The sequence below is a fragment of the Podarcis melisellensis genome, assembly GCF_964234715.1.
Source record: "Podarcis melisellensis genome assembly, chromosome: 13".
NCBI lineage: Eukaryota > Metazoa > Chordata > Lepidosauria > Squamata > Lacertidae > Podarcis > Podarcis melisellensis.
Window position 1 is genome coordinate 54,989,372 of NC_138545.1, and position 16,952 is coordinate 55,006,323.

The following is a 16,952-nucleotide window of genomic DNA, read 5'->3' on the forward strand; positions in this document are numbered from 1 at the left end:
CGGTCACAACTGGACCTAATGGTCAGGGGTCCCCTTTACCTTTTTACATGGTAAGGGCAATCAAGTGAAGCCAAATGGCAAGTACCACCTAGCGGTTGGAAGGGACGCAACTCCTGAAATGCAAATGCCATGTTGAAGTGACAGAAAAACATATTCTTCTGGTAGTATGTTTTTGCTGCTTCCTAAATTACCAGGCAGCTGGCAAGGGCAGAAAAGGAGGTTCAATGCAGGTGAGCCTACCAGAGATCTCCCTGTGGGTTCCTTCACCATCTGAAGTGGATTAAAGCTGGATTAAATGGGGGAGGAATACAGAATGGCATTTTGATTATTTGGCATCATGTGGATGCAAATGAATAGCAAGAACCTACGAGGGACTCCACTGGAAGCTGCTGCTCCCACCTGCCACCCCCACCAGGCAGGTACCTTTGAGATCCACTTGATCTGGGAGCCAGTAGTTATGATGGCATGGCCATTGCTATCCTCCTCAAACTGGATGTTTCCCAGATGCAGGACACTGGCAATTACTCCAAAGAGGTTCTGCGGACAAAAAGAGTCGGGTGAGCACAAGAAAGGGTGACCAGCAAAAGAACAAACTACGCATGACTGGTAGAACCCTTGCAGACCAACTGCCTCTTCAGAGGCTGAAGTGGGTATTACTCCAGTCTGCACATACTAGATAACCTCAGAAACGGCATTTCGCTTCTTCCAATTTATGCTCTGCACCTGCCATGCTGCAGAACACCACCTTCACAGCAGCAAAACAGAAGAGCCCTCCTGGATCAGGCCAATGCCCTGTCCGGTCCAGCCCCCTGCTCTCTCAGAGCAACAAGCTCTTGCTCCTACTTGGTTGCATTGCTGTTGATCCGTGTCCGCTCTCTTTCAGCCTGCCTTCTTACTTTGTTTCTTACATGATGTGGGTGCACGCCCACTGTTCCTAGTGTGTCTGTGATAGGTTTGATAGGGAAATTTGGATCAGCTCCTATAGGTTTCTCAACACCTGGTATATGGTTTCTTCAACAGTGCATTTTTAAAACTGGAGAGTAAGTTCCCTTAAGTGCCCTCCATCTGGACTTCTTAGTCCCTTCTTCTAATTCAGAGGTCCCTTCACCCAAATGTTGGCCCACTGCCCTTGCTCAGCTGCTCCTCCCTCTTTACACAGAGTTCCTTAGTCACCACTTCCAACCTTCCAACCACAGTTTGATTCTTCCTTCCTCACTTGCTCTTTGATTTGTGCATGAACTTCATTTAGAGTTCTGTTCATTTGGGGACAGAATCCTAGAATGGAAGAGTTGGAAGGGACTCAAAGGGTCGTCTGCCATCTGCTAATGCTTTTCACAAGAGACTGAACTGTGTTGCTCAGGCTCCCTCCCGTGACAGATAACTTTTCAACTTCATGACCTGGTTGCTGTGAGCCCCACCGTACTCCCTGCCCATTTCTTCTTTGCTAAAGTGTTCAGAACCATTGGATGGTCCGCCAGGCATGCTTCAGCCTCCTGCTTCATTCCCCGTTTGTTCCAGGTCAACTGGTACTTTAATGCCCATAAATGTTATTGTTTCATTAGTTATTTAGTTTTTCAGGGACAAAGACCTCAGGGCTACGCAGCCATCTTGCTCATGAGCAAGCCATATCCAACTTAAAAGTGTGAGGAGTGGAATCTCATTTTACATGCAGGGGACGTAGCATGGCTTCCTGGCTCTGGTAGAAAGTCCCTGGCTTAGTGCTCAGCATCACCAGGGAGAGACCCTGCCCAAAACCCTGAAGAGCAGCTGCCAGTTTGCAGGCACTAGTGAGCTCAGCTGGGCAGTGGTGTGTTGCCCTGCAAGGCAGCTCCCTATGCTCCACTCAGCTCTTGACCAAAAAAAGCTTGCTGGCTTCTACAGGGATTCCAATTTCCTTCCATCACTAAGCAGGGGCCCACTTCCAAGCAACGCCCCCTTCACCTGCCCCCCTTTGTCTGTACCTCAAGGTCTCTCGCTTTGAAGTCAATGACAGTGAAAGCTTTGTGCACCGTCCTCCAGTCGCTCCTGTCGTTGATGGAAGACACTTTGGCACAGTGCCCCTGTTGTGGGGAGAGGGGGGTGGCATGAGAAACCTCTGCACAGGCAAAGCGCATGGCGGAGTCTGGGATTGAAGTGGGTGAGGCTGGAGGTTTAACCCCACACAGAGATACAAAGGGCTGAGCCACCCTAACCTTTTGCCCAGCTCTTTCAAGGCACAGGTCTGCGCTTGAAAGCTCAGTGTCCAAGTGCTCTTTATTTCACTCTTAAACATTCCCCATGAAAATCCATTCTTTAAAACAAACGGCAATTTGGGTTTTCCAGGGAAAGCCATTTGCTCCAATTCAGCATTAAAGGCAGGTTTTCACAGGGAAAGCTCTGGAGAAAAAAAAAGGGGGGGGGAAGCATTCGAATACTGAGCTTTCAAGCACCTGGAAACCGTGGAGGAAAGGCAAGTGTAGAAAAGCCAAAAGCTTACAGGGTGAGGATAAAATGAGGGTGGGGAGCACCTTCCAAGTGCCTTTCTGAGCTCTTTGGAGGAAAGGCTAGATACAAAGACCACACATGCATACAGTACATTTGGTTGCCTTCCATCTGGCAGCTTGGAGATACAGTCCGGCCAGAGCATAGGAAGAGCCCAGCTGCTGGACTAGGCAGGAGGCCAGCTGAGTCCCGGCTCCTCTTTCACACAGTGGGTGACCAGAGGCAAAACATGAGAGCAATGCAGCCCACACTAATGCAGGTATGAGAACAAAATGCAGCTGGTGCACATTTTAAGGAGTGCCCACTTATTTCGCACGTCCTCAAACAAGATGCAGACCAAAATACAAATATCTTTGGAAAACCACGCTTTTCTAAATTTTGTGGTGCAGAGAATAATGAGCATATTAGGGCTATGTGAGCATAAGAATACATATTTTAGTGATAGCAATGTAGAACAAATAATTTTATTCCAGGAAATTGCTTGCAAAAATGTGTAATAAGGAGATTCACACTAAAATTCTGACAAAAAAATCAACGTTTTTTTTAAACAGTGAGGCAGAAGTTTTGATAAACTGAATTTAAGAATGGAAAAATGGGGAAACCAAAGCTGATAGACTCATCCACCCTTAATTCTGTCTGTGTTGATGCTCAGTTGTATTTTTGTTCTTATTTTAAAAATTGAGCATTCCCCTGAAGGAGCAGAATAACAGTTTACAAATAAAATAGAATGGGAATATTCCTTTCTCCCTTTTCTAAATCAATGTGCACTGCTTGAGGTCCTTGGGGTCCTCTTTCCTGAAGCAAATGCTGAGTTTGTGCTGAATGGCACACACAGCCTGACCTACTGCAAGTACTTGCCAAACAGCGGGGCATGGAATAACTTTTATTGCACCCTGAGAAATAGATGAGTGGCTGCCATGAGCTCAAAGCACCTAACCAAAGGAGGATTTCTGATGTGCTTCTGGGAGAAGCAAGGACCTAAACAATAAATTGCACAGTCCCATCCTCTCTCCTGCTGGGTACCTGACACCTTCCTGCATCATCTGGTGTGCGTGTGACTGAGACGCTGGATTATTTCCTTTGCAGAGTGCAAAAAGATTTACCCATCCACAGTAAGGACTGTGGGCCTGTTTTCGCTCTGTCTACCAAAGACACTGTTCTGGGTTTGGTCCCTCCCAAATCAGGAAGCCTGCTCAGATCAGCAACTCTTGCAGAACCCACAGCGGGTTGGGTGTGCTCCTCTGATGGCTGGGAATCCAAGCCTTTTGGGGTTCAAAAAAGTAAGGTGTGCCTCTGTTATTGGGTTGAAACTGCATGTTTCAGTAGTTACCGGAGAAAGCTGGGCATGTTAAGAAGGGGGCACACAAAGAGCCCCCCACAACCTGAATTAGGTACATGTACTTCTGAGGGTTGCGTTCCAGGCCGAGGTCATGGAGCAAATCCTCTTCCCCGCCTTCCAGCAACTGGTAGAAGATGTGGAAGTTCCGTTCCCCAGGATTTTGGTAGACAACACGGGACTTCTCTATCAGGTAGCTGAGGATATGCCCACCAACAGGAGCTCCCTGGGAAGAAAAGAACAAGAGAGAGAGAGAGAGAGAGAGAGAGAGAGAGAGAGAATGTGATAACAAATGAAGAGCCAATGGAGCCCATCTGGTCCAGCATCCTGTTCTCACAAGTGGGCAACCTAAAGTGGAGGCAGAGCATAGAAAGAGCTTCTCCACACGTACCTTTTGCCTGGCTCTTTCCAGGCACAGGTGCACACTTAAAAGCTCTGTGTCTGAGCATAAATTTCAGAGGGTCTACTGAGTAAAACCTAGACGATGACTATCACCTGTGTAGAGTTCTGGTTCCACTGCACCTCAAAAATGGACAGAGAAATGAAGAAGGGATGGCTGAATTGTCTCAAGTCACATGGAAGCATCTCATGGCACTAAGAAGGCAGAGAGTCACCTTCACTTGAGCAAACAGTCAACCCTGATGTGAGCCAGTGTGGTGGAGTATCTGGCTTGGCAGGGGGAGATCCAAGTTCAAATCCCTGCTGAGCCATGAAGCTCTCTGGGAAATATCAGTCACTCTGTCAGCCAACAGTGTCAGCGTGAGGATAAAATGTCGGAGGAGGAGAACGACATTTGGTTTCTTCAGGGGGAGTGGCGCATAAGTGGCTCTTATAGCAAACCACTGCAAATCTCTCCATTCCAAGTGAAAGAAAGAAAGAAAGAAAGAAAGAAAGAAAGAAAGAAAGAAAGATGCTTTACCTTAAAGTCAAACTGGATGTCCATGTACTTTCCAAACCTGCTTGAATTATCATTCCGTAAAGTTTTTGCATTTCCAAAAGCCTACAGATTAGCACAAACAAAAAAGGAGCAACGAGGTCTTTTGGTGTTCCCCATCCCCTCTCTTCCTCCTCGCCTTGTTCAGTCCTTGAGTTGTTCTTGTTAGTTGCGCTGATCATTCAGTGCCACCTACATCACCCCTTCCCCTTTTCTCCCCCCCTTGCATTCCAGCATTTCCCCACTCTTTCAAAATTTCATTTATTTATTAAAGCTTTTTATTAAAGCTTTTTTTCATTTATTTATTAAAGTTTTCTATCCCACTCCTCATTGCAAACAATTTCAGACAGGGTTCCAGATTAAAAATACAATGCCTCATCATGAAACAACCGCACGAAAGACAGAAAGATGAATAAATTGCAACCAGGGCACTCATCACACCTCAACTGTCATTAAACACCAGGGAGGTTTCCACAGGTGCCAAAAACCCATTCCAACTGTTTCAGCAGCTGTGTTTTACTCAGATTTCAGTTAGGATAAATACATCCTGACAGCAAGGAGCCCATCTTGGTTTTAATGCTTTTTTCTATGGCTTAGGCCCAGCAGATGAAAGACCCTATTTTCCTAGATTAACCTCCGAGATCTTGGAGGATGCTTCTCTCGGTCCCCCCACCGTCCCCACTTGGTGGGGACGTGGGAGAGGGCCTTCTAGGTGGTGGCTGCTCCAAGACAACTTTGGAACTAGAGACGCTAGACAGGCTCCCTCTTTGTTATCTTTCTGCCAGCAGGTGAAGACTGTTTTTATCCCAACAAGCTTTTTTTAAGGAAAGGGCTTTAACAGTGCTGTGCTGTTTTTACTATTTGTCTTGTAATAGATTTGTTTTATATTGTTTTTATTCTATTAAGAATTCAGTTACTTTTTGATGATTAACTTTTATATGATTTTAACTTATTATATTTTAGCTGTATTTTTAAAATTTGTGTAAGGGAAAAGCCTGGATGATGATGATGATGATGATGGTGATAATAACAACAACAACAACAACAACAACAACAATAATGTAATTTGTATCATGCATTTTACTGTTTATGTAAACCTCCTAGAGAACTCTGCTGGGTAGGCAGCGGACAAAATCTTGCTGCTCTCGCCTCTGATGTGGGAGCAAGGTGCATTTCCTGCTTACCTCCAGAACTGGGTTGGAGAGCAGGAGCCTGTCTCGGACGACCTGCAGTTGCTCTGTGGTAGGGCAGGTCATGGCAAAATACTGGAGGATCTTCTTGGAGGCTTCTGTTTTCCCAGCACCGCTCTCCCCCGAAATCAGGATAAAGTGATTGTTGTACTCTGTACACATGACCCGGTAGGCATTGTCGGCTATGGCATAACTGGAAAAGGACCAAACACACACACTGGTCACAGTGACAGCCTTCTCAGAGTTAAGTAAAACAATGCCAGGCACCTTCAGAAGCTAGAAGGTTTCAAAGCATCCTTCATCGCTTAGGCAGATGGATTCAATTTTTATTTTTTAAATTACATTTATATTCCACCTTTCCTCCAAGGATCTCAAGGTGGCGTACACAGTTCTCCTTTTCATTTTATCATCACAACAACCCTGTGAGGCGGGTTAGGCTGAGAGATGCCAGTGACTGGCCCAAGAACACCCAGGGAGTATCAAGGCTGAACTGGGATTTGACCCCTGATATCCCAGGTCAGAGTTCAGGGCTCTAACCACAACACCATACTGGCTGAATCAGTCTATCACCAGCCAATTGCACATGTATTAGTAAGTCTTTTCTGTTGTTCAATTTCCTCATTAATTTTACAGACACATTAAAAATGTATAAAAATCTGTATTTAGATTCATATTAAACTCTTACTTTCAAATGTAATCCTAAAATGCACACTTTTTAAAACATACATTTTGGTACATTTTTGAGACAATAGTTTAAATGGCAAGATTTGGAGAAGTGTGAAATCTGAAGGTTAATTACCAGTGCTATTTTTCTAGGGGGAAATGGTGCTGGAACACACCAAAGGCTGGGTGAAAGCCCTGACAATAACATTCCATTTCACATATTAGTCTGGGAGCTGCAAATTTGGTGCTGCTACTTTAAAATGTGGATAAAGTAAAATTCTCCTCCAGCCACGTTTTACTCAACAATTTCCTTTCCTCCCCCCCCCCCCCAATATTCTGCATTGTTATTTCCCAACAGCTCTATTAACTATGTTTCTGGAGTCAACCCTGTGTGATGCTAGTTACTCCCTTACAGTGGTAGCATTTTTTTATGCCAGGTATTTAAAAACGAGTCTTTCGTTACACTGTCCACAAATTAGCGTAAACTTTTTGGAAGGTGCAACAGGCGCCACATCTACTTAACTACAAGCAGTAACTCAGAAACATAGCAATATAAGGGTTTTGTCATTTAAAATCTAATTTGGTTCTTTAAAATCTGGGTGGGAGGAGACTTGCGCTAGCAGACACCTAAGAAAGTTGGCAACGTGCTTACATGTGTGGTGGCAGCTCAAAGAAGTTCACCCCTTTGTATTGCTCCATCTGCTTCACCGTGTAGATGCCCAGCTCTTTGTAGGGATTCACAGACACCAGGAGAGTGCCAATGTATGTCTGAGGGGTAAGGAACAAACGCTACAATAATAATAATAATAATAATAATTTATTATTTATACCCCGCCCATCTGGCTGAGTTTCCCCAGCCACTCTGGGCGGCTCCCAATCAGTATTAAAAACAATACAGCATTACATATTAAAAACATCCCTAAACAGGGCTGCCTTAAGATGTCTTCTGAACGTCAGGTAATTCTTTATCTCTTTGACATCTGATGGGAGGGCGTTCCACAGGGCGGGCGCCACTACCGAGAAGGCCCTCTGTCTGGTTCCCTGTAACCTCACTTCTCGCAATGAGGGAACCGCCAGAAGGCCCTCGGCGCTGGATCTCAGTGTCCGGGCTGAACGATGGGGGTGGAGACGCTCCTTCAGGTATACAGGACCGAGGCCGTTTAGGGCTTTAAAGGTCAGCACCAACACTTTGAATTGTGCTCGGAAACGTACTGGGAGCCAATGCAGATCTCTCAGAACCGGTGTTATGTGGTCCCGGCGGCCACTCCCAGTTACCAGTCTAGCTGCCGCATTCTGGATTAATTGCAGTTTCCGGGTCACCTTCAAAGGTAGCCCCACGTAGAGTGCATTGCAGTAGTCCAAGCGGGAGATAACTAGAGCATGCACCACTCTGGCGAGACAGTCTGCGGGGAGGTAGGGTCTAAGCCTGCGTACCAGGTGGAGCTGGTAGACAGCTGCCCTGGACACAGAGTTAATCTGCGCCTCCATGGACAGCTGTGAGTCCAAAATGACTCCCAGGCTGCGCACCTGGTCCTTCAGGGGCACAGTTACCCCATTCAGGACCAGGGAATCCTCCACACCTGCCCGCCTCCTGTCCCCCAAAAACAGTACTTCTGTCTTGTCAGGATTCAACCTCAATCTGTTAGCCGCCATCCAACCTCCAACCGCCTCCAGGCACTCACACAGGACCTTCACCGCCTTCACTGGTTCTGATTTAAAGGAGAGGTAGAGCTGGGTGTCATCTGCATACTGATGAACACCCAGTCCAAACCCCCTGATGATCTCTCCCAGCGGCTTCATATAGATATTAAAAAGCATGGGGGAGAGGACAGAAGCCTGAGGCACCCCACAAGTGAGAGCCCAGGGGTCTGAACACTCACTCCCCACCACCACCTTCTGGACACGGCCCAGGAGGAAGGAGCGGAACCACTGTATAACAGTGCCCCCAGCTCCCAGCCCCTCTAGACGGTCCAGAAGGATGTTATGGTCGATGGTGTCAAAGGCCGCTGAGAGATCCAGCAGAACTAGGAAACAGCTCTCACCTTTGTCCCTAGCCCGCCGGAGATCATCAACCAGCGCGACCAAGGCAGTTTCAGTCCCATGGTGAGGCCTGAATCCCGATTGGAAGGGATCCAAATGGTCCGTTTCCTCCAGGCGTGCTTGGAGTTGTTCAGCAACCACCCGCTCAATCACCTTGCCCAAGAATGGCAGATTTGAGACTGGGCGATAGTTGGCCAAATTGGCCGGGTCTAAAGATGTTTTTTTAAGAAGCGGTTTAATGACCGCCTCTTTCAGCGGGTCTGGGAAGGCTCCCTCACAGAGGGAAGCATTCACCACCCCGCAGAGCCCATCGCCCAGCCCTTCCCGGCTCGCTTTTATCAGCCAGGATGGGCAAGGATCAAGGAGACAGGTGGTCGGTTTCACTCGTCCAAGCAGCCTGTCCACATCCTCGGAGGTAACAGATTGGAATTGATCCCATGTAACAGGACCAGACAGAACTCTAGCACTCTCCCGCCCTGGCCCTGCTCCCACGGTGGAATCTACCTCCTTCTGAATCTGAGCGATTTTATCTGCAAAAAACTTTGCAAAAGCATTGCAGGAGATCTTGGGGTCCCTACCAGGCCCCGGTGGTACAGGTGGTTCTGATAGATTGCGAACCACCTGAAAAAGTCTCCTGCTGCTGTTTTCTGCAGATGCAATGGAGGCGGTGAAGAAGGCCCTCTTCGCCGTCGCCATTGCCACTTGGTAGGCTCGACGTTGAGCTCTAACCCGTGTCCGGTCTGATTCAGAATGAGTTTTCCGCCACCGGCGCTCTAGCCGTCTCAACGATTGTTTCATCACCCTCAGCTCCGGGGAAAACCACGGGGCTGTCCGGGCTCCATGCAGTCGGAGAGGGCGCTTCGGAGCCAGACAGTCAATAGCCCTGGTTAACTCCGCATTCCAGCGGGCCACCAGGGAATCAGCTGAAAGGCCATCAACTTGGGATAGAGCATCCCCTACCACTCTCTGGAAGCCAATTGGATCCATTAAGTGGCGGGGGCGGACCATCCGAATCGGTCCCACCTCCCTGCGGAGGGGAAGGGTTGCGGAGAAGTCCAGTTGCACCAGGAAGTGATCTGACCATGGCACTTCTTTTGTTTCGCTTTTAGTTAATGTCAGATCACCAGCATCCGTAGAGGTAAACACCAAGTCTAAGGCATGTCCGTGGCTATGAGTTGGGCCAGACTTATTCAGGGACAGCCCCATGGAGGCCATGCTTTCCACGAAGTCCCGAGCGGCCCCTTGTAAGGTCGTGTCGGCATGGATGTTAAAATCCCCCAGGACAACCAGGCTAGGTGTCTCCAGGAGCATATCCGCCACGACCTGAAGCAGCTCGGGCAGGGAATCCTTGGTGCAGCGGGGAGGTCGGTACACCAGTAGGAATCCTGTACTGCCCCTATTGCCCAACTTCCAGAACATGCACTCAGAAAACTGGGTCTTCCCAATAGGACGCCTGGTGCAGACTAATGACTTCCTAAAAATCACTGCAACCCCCCCTCCCCGCCCACATGACCTGGGTTGCTGTGCGTAAGAGAAACCTGGTGGGCAAGCAGCGGCAAGGACAGGCCCATCTGCTTCATCCAACCAAGTCTCTGTCACACATGCCAGGTCAAATCCTCCATCCATGATCAAGTCATGGATGGCAGTGGTCTTATGAATCATTGACCTGGCATTGCACAGCAACACTTTCAGGTCATGTGGTTATCCCTTGCTGATTCTAGTATCCATCCGGTCAGGACCAGACCCGGAGGCAGGAATAGTCCTCAGACAACGACTAAACCTGCCTCCTCTGTAATGACATGGTCTGGTCTTAGCGTAACTCCTCCTCCTACCCGTGATCACTGAGATCGGTTGTCCCAGTGCATTCCCCCCTGTGAAACATGTCCCAGCCATTTTGTGGGCTGGGGCCCACTCCCCGGCAGCCCTGACCCCTCCCCCTAAGAACAAAATAACAACCTATACAAACAAACAAAACTAATAAAACAATACAAACAGAAAAAATGTAAAAATTACAAGAACATCAAAATAAAAAAATAATTCCCCAAACCCAACCAAACATCCATCCCACCCCCACCCCCCACATACAAAAAATCCAAAAGAAATTTTTAAAAAACATTTTAAAAACACTCTGTGCCCCTCCTGCAGTAACACTGTCCTAGTGAGGCCTGTCAGGCCCCGCCCTGGGCCAGATGGTAAGTGGCAGGAAGGAGCAGGGCCCTCAGGCACTCACTCAGGGGAGTCCTCCTGGGCAGCAGGCAGCAAGCACCACACAGTCCTTGTGAGGACCCAAACAGCCACAGGGATGAAGGGGTCTGTCCATTGCAAGTTATCTCCATTTCTCAGTTTTCCAGCCTTAAGTGCAAGCTCTCCACTTTTACACAACAGTTTGCAACACAATTGTTTGTGTGCAATTTTGCCTAATTCATATACATTTTTGTAAAGCAACATTTTGTAAAGAGTTCATCCTGGTATGTCCCACCACTGATGCCCATCAACAGGCATGCGGGAAGAGCACGTGGGAAATAAAACAAACAATGGTTTGTCTGAATGCCTTTGGAACAAGGCATGGCCAGAGAAACAAATTATGGCTTTGTGTTATGCTCAAGCCAGGCAAAAGCCAGGAAGGGGCAGAGCACATGCAGAAGGTCCAAGGCCCACGGCCCTGCCATCGTGGCCCACAGCCACTGCTAGCCTTGTCCTCCATCAATTGGTCTGATCCTCTTTTGAAGCTACCCCAGGAGGCCCAACACTCCTGTTCTAGTTCCACATTTCCTCTCCACATCTGGAAGAGACACCAATCTAACAGAACAGCAGGCATCCCATAATAACCACCCATCACCACCCCTTTCTTCATAAGACAGCTCATGACCAACTGGAGCATCCCTAAAGCAGCTCAGAGTGCAATTACATAGATGAGGTTCTCCTGATATCGCTTGCGAAGGTTGTCCAAGAAGGCATTTTCACTCGTGTGAGAATCCAAAAGGACGAAATCTTGAATCCCAACTCTGTCCCGGGCCACGAGAGCCCCTTCCATGTTCAGCTTGTAGGGCTTCCTCCACGCTGCTTCGATCTGCAAGGGGCAAGGGGGGGGTGAATCAAGGATAGCTAGAACAGCAGAATTTCTCCAAGAGAATTTGGGTACAAGAGGGAGATTAAAGTACAAAGCAACTTCCGGCAGGGCATCTTTGACACCACCTGCTAGTTTTCAGAGATGGAAGAGAACCGATGAGTTCACATACAGCCCAGAGCACCAGCGTAGGAGAATGGTTAGAGTGCTGGACTAGGACCCCAAGAGACCAGGGTTCAAATCCCTCCCTCAGCCATGAAGTCCGCGGGTGACCTTGGGGGGCCAGCCAATGCCTCTCAGCCTCACCTCCCTCACAGGGTTGCTGCAATGATAAAATGGGGAGGGGAGAAGCAGTGCACACCACCTGGAGCTCTGGTGGCACGGGAGGTGGAATACAAATGGAACAAATAAATAATAAATACATTTCTTACATGCCAACCCCTTTTTCAAGGACTCTGGACAATATAGGTATATGTAAAATTACTATTTATATATTTACCACGTTTCTATCCCACTTTCCTTTCCACGACCAAGTTGGGATCAGAACCCTGATCTCCCCGGTCTTAGTCCAACACTCTCATGGCTGCATCCCATGGTCTCGCACGTTTGCCAGCAAAAATTTGACCGTAAAGGACTATGGTATATTTGTTAATAGTCACAACATACTTTTTTACCTCATCTTAATTTTTACTGCTGTCCCTCTAGAAATAATTTGACACAATCATCCCATTATACTTTTATTTGGAGGCCAGCCAGGCTGGTGAGTTATCCTGGAAGCAGCCTTGGGTCTTCCAGAAACCAGCATTTGCTTGACCTGCAAAGCTGCACAAACACAACTTTTTTTCTTTTCTTTTATGGTTTCCAAAATTTGGGAGTGATGACAATTTTTCTAACTGGAGCAAGATTAATAAATTGTAAACCCTTTGGAAAAGCAATGAAACAAAATCCATCCGATTCAGCCTATTTACTCACTTCTTTGAACTTAAAACTACAATAATCAGAACTAGAGAAAAACCTTCTTTTTGCAAAGTTCTCCTGCCTCATGCATATTACAAGCAACAAGGAAGTTTTTCCTAATGTTTAATCAAAATCTCCTTTCTTGTCATTTGAATCTGTTGGAATCTCAGTCTCCTCTTCTCTTCTATGCACACTTTTCATCAGTCTCCCTTAATTGCTAAGAAATGATTTGGAATTTGGAACAAGGCCACCAGCAAGACGTCTGCAAGGCAGAATCAGTATTACCATCGCACTGCAGTTTAAACCAAAAGTAGCACGGAGTGCACCAGAGTCCCTGCAGCTGTAAATTTGGAGACACCGCAACTTGGTCTAGAAGTTCACCGACTGTTGGAAGGAACACGACAAGGTTGTCCTATCTCTCCTTTGTTATTTATTCTGGAGGTGCTCTTGAATATGATTAGAGGAGACCGGTTGGTGGAAGGAATTCAGGTCGGAGCGAAACAGTATAAACTTAAAGCATTTGCAGATGACCTAGTTTTGACCCTACAGGAGCCAGAATCTAGTACGAAAAGGGTATTACAATTGATTCAGGAGTTTGGTCGGGTGGCGGGATTTAAACTCAACAAGCAGAAAACCAAGGTATTGGGAAAAAAATTTGACACCTTCAGAATCAGAAAGGTTTCAGAAAGAGACAGAGTTAAACGTGGTTAAAAAAGTAAGATACCTAGGGGTAAACATAACAGCGAAGAATATGAGTCTATTTAAGGATAACTATGAAAAGTGTTGGTCTGAAATTAAAAGGGATTTAGAAGTTTGGTCAAGATTGAAACTTTCCTTGTCAGGACGAATTGCAGCTATAAAGATGAATGTATTGCCAAAAATGCTGTTTTTGTTCCAGACTTTACAGATTGTGGATAAAATGGAGTGTTTTGGGAGGTGGCAAAGAGATATTTCCAAATTTGTCTGGCAGGGCAAAAAGCCCAGAATTAAGTTTAAGATACTAACTGATGCTAAAGAAAGAGGGGGCTTTGCCCTGCCAGACTTAAAGTTGTACTATGAATCAGCAGCTTTCTGCTGGTTGAAAGACTGGCTGCTTCTTGAAAACACTGAGGTTTTGGATCTGGAAGGTTTTAACAATGCTTATGGATGGCATGCATATTTGTGGTATGACAAGGTCAAAAGTCATAAGGCTTTCAAGAACCATATTGTCAGGAAAGCAGTGTTCAATGTTTGGATAAAATATAAAGACTTATTGGAAAATAAGACCCCAAGGTGGCTATCACCAATGGAAGCTAAGGCCCGGAAAAGACTCAATATGGAGGCCAAATGGCCGAAATATTGGGAAATAATAGAAAAAGATGGAGATAATTGGAGGTTGCAGAGTTTGGAGAAATTAAAAGATAAAGTGTGAGATTGGTTACATTATGCTCAAATTAAAGAAGTTTTCAAGTTGGATAAAAAGATAGGATTCCAGGTGGAAAAATCAAAGTTAGAAACGGAATTGTTAGAACCTAAGACTAAGGTACTTTCAAGAATGTATAATTTGCTGTTAAAATGGAATACACAAGATGAAAGGGTCAAATCGGCCATGATAAAATGGGCACAGGACATTGGGTACAATATCATGTTTGCTGACTGGGAAAGGTTATGGACCACCGGTTTGAAATTCACGGCATGTAATGCCTTGAAAGAAAATATTATGAAAATGATATATAGGTGGTACATGACCCCAGTCAAGCTTGCAAAAATATACCATTTGTCTGATAATAAATGTTGGAAATGTAAAGAAACTGAAGGAACGTTCTTTCACCTCTGGTGGACCTGCCCTAGAGTTAAGGCTTTCTGGGAAATGATATATAACGAGTTGAAAAAGGTATTTAAGTATACCTTCCCTAAGAAACCAGAGGCCTTTCTTTTGGGCATCGTCGGCCAGAGGGTGTTAAAGAAGGACCAAACATTTTTTATGTATGCAACAACTGCAGCCAAGCACTGGAAAACCCAAGATTTGCCCACACTGGAAGAATGGCAGATACAACTGATAGACTATATGGAGCTAGCAGAAATGACTGGCAGAATCCGAGACCTGGGAGAAGAGGCTGTGGAGGAGGACTGGAAGAAATTTAAGGACTATTTACAAAAATATTGTAAATTGTATGAGTGTTAAGAAAGATGTAAGATTATTAACAATATGGCACCATTAAGCTAGTTAAAAGGAATATGAAGATAAATGAAAATATAAGAAAAGATAAATTTTGGATAAATATTATGCTAAAATCAAACTTTTAAGGTTTGGGTAAAATTATCTAAAACTAGAGACACAATATTGGAAAATTATAATATAAGAATTGAAACAAGGTGATAAATTGCTGGGTAAAGCTCGAAAAACTTGGAACGCAGGAACAAGAGATGCGAGGAAGTCCAAAGAAGTGAAGAAAATATGGTTACTGTAAAACTACGGTATATGTTATTTTGTTTGTTTTTTCTATTGTATTAAGAAAATCTTTAATAAATATCTTTTAAAAAAAAAACAGAAGTTCATCGACTGTTGGGAAGCAATTGGCTCCCCTCTTCATCGTCATTCTGCCCACTGAAACACTATTTTGCACCTCGAGGTACTACTTAAAACAAAAACAAAAAGTGATCTCACAAAAACCCTGGTGTCTGCCACTGCCTTGGTCCAAGGCTAACCATTTGTAAATATTCTGGTTTGTAGCTCATTTTCTTGGCCGCTTTGCAGCTTAATAGTTTCACAGCAGTATTTGGCCAGGATTCCTCGCTTCCACTGCCACTTGCTTGATGGCAGGCTTCTCCAGCCTGGCTCCCCTCTGGCTGTTTTGGGCCAACTAGGACTTATGGGAGTTGTAGTCCAAGCAGCACAATGTTGGGAAGGCTGTCCTAAGACACTGCTGTCCTCTTAAGTTAATTCAGGAATTCAACTGAGTTCTCCACAAGTTGAACAGATGTGCTCTGCCAAAGGAGAGAGGTGGTGGTGGTGGTGATGAGGATCAGGGCCCCCAGATCATTTGCACGGAGCCCTGGAACTCCTGCCCCCCAAAATACACTTTTAAAGATTTGCTTGCAGGTCTGCCAAAATTTGCCCCATGCAGATTCATGGGCACTTGCCATTTTTAATGGGAATTTCAGACACAGGCTGTGCCACAAGTCGTTTAAGGATCTAGCTGGGCACAGCTGTGCTCCAGGGGGCGTCAGCTTGGATGAGCCACCAGGGCTTCAGCTTCCACCACGTTCCCTTACCTGGCAGGCCTCTGCTCCGTCCTGCGTTTCTCCTCTGCCTGTTCCACAACGCAGCCCTTTCTAAAGTGAGCCAGCTGGACTTTAAACATATTGTTGCAATCTCTGCCCTGACTGGGGATGCTGTTCCGCCAATGGGAACTCATGGCCATGGTTGGGAAGGCAGTGAATTGGACAGGGCGTCTTTCTGTGCAAGGTTTTTATCGGAGCTTGCTGGCCACCACAGGGTCATGAGCGGAGCAAAATATATTTTTCATCACCTTGGAGGAGAGAGAGAGAGAGAGAGAGAGATTCCGAGTGGCTCTTAGAAACAGATCTTGCTCATCTGCACCTGCAGCAGAGAAAGGCTTGCTGAACAGATCACAGGGACATGGCCAGCCTTTTCAGGGGCTGCAAAGACTCTTTCATAGTTCCAGAAAGCTAATTCAGCCCTGAACACACACCTAGGAAGTTATCTGTCAAGCAGGGATGGGGGTGGGGGAAGAAATCCATTCAATTCACATTTTACCTAGTTTACACTTTCCAAACCAGTAAGCGAACTGGGACACAGCCATCTATCAAAATCTGCCTTTCTCCAAATTTTTTAATGCTGTTCTTTGGCCAAAAAGTGTGCAAAGATATGTGTAAACTGGTGAAAATTCATTGCAAAAAATACATATATTGGGATAAATGTACACAAAAATCATATTTATTTTCATGCAGATTATTTTTTCAAAAGGTCACTGATGCAGAAATGTAGCCAGCTGAATTTAAGGTTGGAAACTGAGAAACTGAAAGAAAGCAGATATTGACAGATTCACCTGGCTCTACTGTCGGGGAGAATGTCTAAGTGACAGAATTTGGGGCTGCTTTACATGCACCCCATTGTGACAGGCCATTTGATCAATTTATCAGCGAAGCAGTTTGGGAGTCTGCTGCTGCTGCTGCTGCTGCTTTTCACTTTTGCTTGGCTGAGCCCACCTTGCCTGCTCATTTAGTAGCTCCTCCTCCCCCTCAAAATCTCATCCACAAGCACACCCTGCAATGGGGAAG

At 46.0% G+C, this 16,952-nt stretch overlaps 1 protein-coding gene across 5 annotated transcripts in view; it reads right to left on the bottom strand.

The window, feature by feature from the left end:
- MYO1H (myosin IH) overlaps window positions 1-16,952 on the bottom strand; it is a 77,952-nt gene that overhangs the window by 30,359 nt on the left and 30,641 nt on the right. For 4 of the 5 annotated variants that reach the window (XM_081884571.1, XM_081884573.1, XM_081884572.1 and 1 more), the window contains exons 2-8: window positions 11,553-11,714; window positions 7,257-7,372; window positions 5,936-6,134; window positions 4,737-4,817; window positions 3,864-4,043; window positions 1,962-2,060; window positions 424-537 (exon numbers count right to left, since the gene is read on the bottom strand). In XM_081884571.1, the coding sequence (XP_081740697.1) occupies window positions 424-537; window positions 1,962-2,060; window positions 3,864-4,043; window positions 4,737-4,817; window positions 5,936-6,134; window positions 7,257-7,372; window positions 11,553-11,714 (951 nt within the window). Of the gene's footprint in view, window positions 1-423; window positions 538-1,961; window positions 2,061-3,863; window positions 4,044-4,736; window positions 4,818-5,935; window positions 6,135-7,256; window positions 7,373-11,552; window positions 11,715-15,923; window positions 16,170-16,952 lie in introns of those variants that run through there. The other variant, XM_081884574.1, reaches the window with a different exon arrangement.